This window comes from Zea mays, chromosome 7 (assembly GCF_902167145.1).
Source record: "Zea mays cultivar B73 chromosome 7, Zm-B73-REFERENCE-NAM-5.0, whole genome shotgun sequence".
Lineage (NCBI taxonomy): Eukaryota > Viridiplantae > Streptophyta > Magnoliopsida > Poales > Poaceae > Zea > Zea mays.
The window spans coordinates 87,302,473-87,308,437 of record NC_050102.1 but is presented as its reverse complement, the minus strand read 5'-3'; the positions used below and the strand labels follow the sequence as shown (position 1 = coordinate 87,308,437).

Sequence of the window (5,965 nt, the reverse complement as noted above, 5' to 3'; positions counted from 1 at the left end):
TACCAGCGGTCGGACTCGGAGCCGAGCCAGAGGACGGAGGAGGAGAGAGAGGGAGGGAGAGGCCGCGCCGGGCCGGATGAGTTGGCCGCGCAACGGGCGGTGCACGAACACCGACGAGAGGTTGCTTTGGGGGCATGCCGCGTGATTAATGATTGAACCGCGCAGGGGCCCACGTCGCCGGGGACAAGGGACACAGTATGGGGGGTCCGCAGGGCGTACGAGAGGCCCCGGTCTACGTGGGGTAGGGGTGGTGTCCGGGAAGCGGACGCGCGCATCGAGGAGCACGCGGGGTGGGGCCACGCTCAAATCAGCGCTGGAATGACGGGGCTGCCACTGCGCCTGTGCCTGGTGGGCCGTGGTCCCGTTCGTTGGTGTGTGGCTGGACCCAGTGCACGGCAGTGGCGTCGCAGGTAAGGACGACGGGCCTCCTGTACCCGTACGACCCCCGTCCCGTTCCGGTGCAGTTGCAGCGGAAGGCGACCGGTCGCCGATGTGCTTGTCACCTGTGTAGGCTGTGGCCCTGGCCGGCCTCGCTTCTGATGACCACTTCGCTTGCTCCCAAACTGCGCCTTTTACTGCAGCTGAGAGAGCAAACAGCAACAGTGTCGCTCTACAAAGGCACTAATGGTACCTTAAGGAAGGGATAAGCTATATGTCAGCAAAGGAAGAATGACCTGCAAAGGCGACACGCACGCATGGGTTTGGGTACATAATAAGCGTATATCCTAGGCTAGAATGGATCAATTTGCGTCAAATCTCTACTAACTATTAAGGGGGCAGTGTAGACTCAGGGCCGGTCCTGACAATTCGGGGGCCCTAAGCGAAAATATATGTAGAGGCTTTATACGAAGGTTTGAGTCTCTTAATTTTTTTTTAACTTTTAAATGATATCCAAAGAATAAAAGAAGTTGATAATTTATACAATTTTATTCTAAATGATATGGCTAGAAACACTGTTACAATATTTTGAGTCGTAAAATTATACAATTTATGTAATATAACTCTTCATTTGTTTTGAGAGCGAGTATTTTACTTTTAATTTGTCAAACTAGCCTAAAATGCACAATAAACTAAATCTAAATACATTGATCAAATTTTCTGAAAACAAAAATCAGCAAATTAAACCGAAGTTAAGCAACGTAGGTTATCGGGGTCGACCCTCCGGTAAGCTAGAATTAAGAAACGCGACAGGCACATGTGTACAACACCTTTCATCCTTCCCGCACCAATCAATATTTAGTATTCGTCATCAAATAGATTGATGCGCATTACCTCGAAGAGGTGATTGCCAGAAAATCAGAGAGATGTAACAAATGAATAAGAATAGAGATTATCTGTAACGTATATGTACTGGACATAAGCTGGACAAATGGGGCCCTGCTGAACTTGGGGGCCCTGAGCGGTCGCATACCCTGCACACCCTCAGGGCCGAACCTGTGTAGACTGCCCCCGCTCCCTACCCGCACGCGCCAGCGAACCCAGTCCATGCCCTCGCCTCTCCTCCGCGCCCGCACCTGCCCCCGTTTCCCTCGCCCGCACAAACCGCCACATCCGCGAGCCACACATGGGCCATCTGCATGCCGCATCCGCCCCATCCTCTCACTGTCTATCCCCTCCGCACGACCACCAACCCAGTCCATCCCCTCCTCGCCCAATGTCCGCTCCCTCCGCCCCTGCTCCCTCCGTAGTCCCTCTCCCCCGCGCAACAGCCACGACCGTTGGGGAGAGGAGCAGCTGTCACAACATGTTTTGTTTTCTTGACATCTGTTTGTTCATTGGGGAGCACATAGGTGGAATGACGATTAATGTTTCTGCATATTAATGTATTTTATCATAACATGTTGCCGCCGTAACAACGTACGGACATACAACTAGTTATAATATAAAAACAAAACTAGCTGCTTAGGGCATGTAGAGCCCGTTTAGCAGAGCTTCGGATCTGGCTTTTCTCTCGAAAAAAGCTAGAGACCTGCCAAACACCTTTTTTTCAAAACGGCTTCCTGCAAAAAGCACCAAAAAGCCAGAGCCGTTTTTGTACTACGGAGAAGAAGCCACAAATAGTAGTTTCACCGTCTTTGGCTCTGGCTCTAGCACTTTAATACATGAAAATGACTCTGGCTCCAGGATAAGCCGTTTGTGCCAAATGATTTATAAATTGGATTTAGTTCTAGCAAAAAAGCTGCTTTTTAGGAAAAGTTTGGGCTGTTTTTGGACAAGCTAGAAGCCCTGCCAAACAGACCCGTACAAGTACACACATAAGCTTTTGGATTGGTTTTTTAAATATAAAAGACTGAATGGGCTATTTGGGAAGAGCCATATTTTGATTTTTTTTTACTTACCTTCCCTTAAGGTATCCCTAATTAATGGGATGTACATGCCTAAAGCCAGAAGCTAGGTAGATTTGTAGTGTCAAGTGAAGGATATGGACATGGGGCTCCTGACTGTATACGTGTCTGACACCCAACGGAACGCGCCTTGCACGACCTTGGCACCCTTATTATTGTGGCTCCGCCACACCATCACTTTGAAGCTCTGTTCCCGATTCACCTTGGTGAACACCAGTTCGCTTGGAAACACGGCGACAGCTGCATCGTCGTCAAATATGTCAACCGCCGCGTAATAAACCGTCGACACCTCCTCTCCGACGTTCTTCACCGTCCGCTCAACGACCACAGGTGTGCTCCTATTCCACGTCGGCTGGAAGACAACCGAGACCGATGGGTAATTCAGCAAGCTCTCCGGGATCACCGTGGCGGCAGAGCAGTCCACCGGCCGCCGCGCGATCAACGAGACGTTCTGGCTACTGTACAGGCCGCACAGGTAGCCGACGTAGTCGCTGGGCGCGATGTCGTAGACCAGGCCAGGGTCGACCGCCTTTTCCGGGTTGACGTGTCCGGCACCGGTGGCAAACATGTCCGACGCCACGCGCTGCTCGTTCAGGATGGCGTTGCCGGCACGGTCCGTGACGTCGGCGGTGGTCATGAGCGCCGACCTGATCGCTGCTGGTGACCAATCAGGGTGCTTGCTCTTGACGAAGGCTGCGATGCCGCTGAGATGCGGCGTCGACATGGACGTGCCGGAGATGATGTTAAAGGTCGGTCCTCGCGGTCCGGGGAGAGCAGCAGATGCCGTCGGCGGCGGACCAACCTGGAGCTGCGATGGCCATGCGGCGAGCACGTTCACGCCGGGCCCCGTGATGTCGGGCTTCAGAATCCCGGGGTTCTGGAGGCTCGGCCCGCGAGAGGAGAAGGCGGCGATCGACGGAGCAGGCGACGTGCCGAGGATCGTGCCACCGAAGAGGATCTTTGCCGTGGGGTTCGCCGTGTTCTGGACGTAGGACATGATAGCTGAGGCGGCGGCGTAGTCGACGTGCGACGCCGGGATCACGTGCGCATCGGCGAGCGTGGTGTAGCCTTGGGGAAACGCGTTGATCAGTATCATGCCGACGCCACCGGCGCTTCGAACCACCACGCCTTTCTGGATCCTCGTGATTTTGCCGTCCGGTCCGCTTCCGTAGTCGCAGAGCACGATCTTGCCCCAGACGTCCACGCCGTCCAGCGAGCCGTTGCCGCAGAGCTCGGCGTACGGCCTCCCGCTGGCGCCGGCGTAGATCAGCGGGTGGAAAATGGAGGCCGGGGCATCCGGCTGGTACACCGACTCTCCGTAGAAGGAGCGTCCGTTCCCCAGGTGAACCGTCGACCGGATGGAGCGGTCCATGGTGCTCGCGGCGACGGTGAGCATCCAGGGCGCCTCGTTTGCGACGGAGCTGGCGTTGGGGCCATGGTTGCCGGCTGACAGCGCCACGAAGATTCCCTTCTCGACGGCGCCGAACGTGCCCACGGCGATGGTGTCACGGTAGTACGGCTTGGACACTCCGCCGATGGACATGGAAATGACGTCGCAGCCGTCACCCACGGCGGCGTCGACGCCGGCGAGTATGTCGGCACTGGCGCAGATTGTGTCGTTGCACACCTTGTACATGGCGACGTGCGCGCGGGGCGCCATCCCGACGGCGACTCCCGCGGCCTGGCCTAGGACCTGAGCACCTGGCACGACGGCTCCGGCTGCCGTGCTGGCGGTGTGCGTGCCGTGGCCAGCGTCGTCGACCGGCGACGAAGAGTTGCCGCCGGCGGTGGGGATGGACATGAAAGAGCGGGCTCCGATGAGCTTGTTGTTGCACACGGGGACACCGAAGTCGCAGCGCCCCTTCCACTTTTCCGGCGGCGGCGGCGGCATGCCGTCGTCGTTGAAGGACGGGTGGGTCGGGGAGATGCCGGTGTCGAGCATGCAGACGATGACCCCAGCGCCGCGTTCGGAGCCGTGAGACGGACTGTCGCCTTGCCGGGCGTCCAGGCCGAGGAACAGAGGCGTGTGCGTCGTGTGCAGCTCGTACATCTCGTCCGGGACCGCCGCCACGAACCCGGGCATGGCGGACAGCGCGTCGACCTCCTCCTGCGTCAGCCGGGCCGCGAAGCCGCTTGCGACGTGGTGGTACGCGTGGACGAGGCGGCCGTCCTCGGGCAGGAACAACCTGTACCATACCTCCCGGTCGCCGGTGGTCTGGTTCTCCTCTGGCTCCGGGCGCTGCACGTGCACGATGAATGTGGTAAGCGTGTCGCCGCCGGCGAGGAGAAGGAAGGGGACGAGGCAAAGCAAGGAGAGCTTGGAACTCCCCATTGCCAATCGCGTTTCTGTCTTCTTGCCGCGAGGAGATGGAACCGTCGAACCGATAATCCACTTGCAAACTGAAATTTAGTTTATTTCCCTCTGCTAAAGCTTAGCCACTGTCACATCAAATATTTAAATAATAATTACGAGTCTAATTGTAAAATTAATTTCAACTAAAAGACTAGATAAACTTATTAAATTTAATTAAGTCTATATTTTATACTTTTAATTGATATTAAATTTTTTGATGTAACATAAACTAAAATTTAGTCTGGGAAACAAAGACTCAGCTGCTTCTACAATAGTCTATAATGATGGCTTCGCCATTGTCATTGTCTCATTGACTTGACTCTGCATTGCTCGCAAGTTGAGAGTTAGTGGGCATATGACTCCGTGTATGTGTAGAGGTGGGAATGGATCATGATACAAATGTTTTTTTATAAAATAGTAGGTTACTAAATCAATTTTAGTTAAAAAATAAATACAAATAGGGTCCGATTCTAATCCGATTTAATCATTAAATCTTATAATGTAACATTTAGAGCTTATTGTTACCCATATGTATATCCCTACATCTATACCGTCTATAGGTGATAATGGGCTTTAGATTTCACGCTATAAAATTTAAGGATTGAATCGGATTAGAATCGAACTTAATTTTTAATTATTTTGGAACAAAAATAAATTAAGTGTTCTAACGTGTTGTGAAAAATATTTAGAACGTAATCTATTACTACCCCTAGACTGCTCGGCTTGGCTCGACCGAGTTCAAACATGAAGTATCAAATATAGTAAAATAATTTAAACCATCACGACTTGTAAAAAATTATAGACCGTGTTGAGCCTATCCATAGGCTCAATCAATGGCCTAGGACATGGAACGCTAGCGCTTATACGTACTAGACTAATTTTGGATAGTCCGTATTTTAATTTAGTTCTTAATTTACCTTTTGCCCAAAAAAAACAAACCCCAAATTCAATTTTAGCCCCTAATTTGAATTTCAAGCCAAAACATAAAACAACCCATATAACTTCAAAGAGACCGATTCCAGCACAACAATCAAACACATGTACATAGGACAGAAGCAAATATAGATTTCGAATTTGAAATTAACTTAAAAGTTGACAATAATACGAACTAATATGACACATTACGTGTCACTGCCCAGATTCAATTAGAGACATAAAATCTAAGACGTGTTTTACACACGTCACTAATTAACTAAAAACACGCTACTTAAGGCATGTTTTGACGTAGTGCACTGAACCCATAGTCTAATTGTTTGGTATTGTGATT

General features: G+C 51.8%; 1 protein-coding gene across 1 annotated transcript; it reads right to left on the bottom strand.

Annotated features, from left to right (window-relative positions):
• Positions 1-2,268: 2,268 nt before the first annotated feature.
• LOC103632537 (subtilisin-like protease) lies at positions 2,269-4,730 on the bottom strand. The gene has a single exon (XM_008654307.2). The coding sequence runs from the start codon at positions 4,675-4,677 to the stop codon at positions 2,410-2,412; it is 2,268 nt and encodes a 755-aa protein (XP_008652529.1). The 5' UTR covers positions 4,678-4,730; the 3' UTR covers positions 2,269-2,409.
• Positions 4,731-5,965: the final 1,235 nt, after the last annotated feature.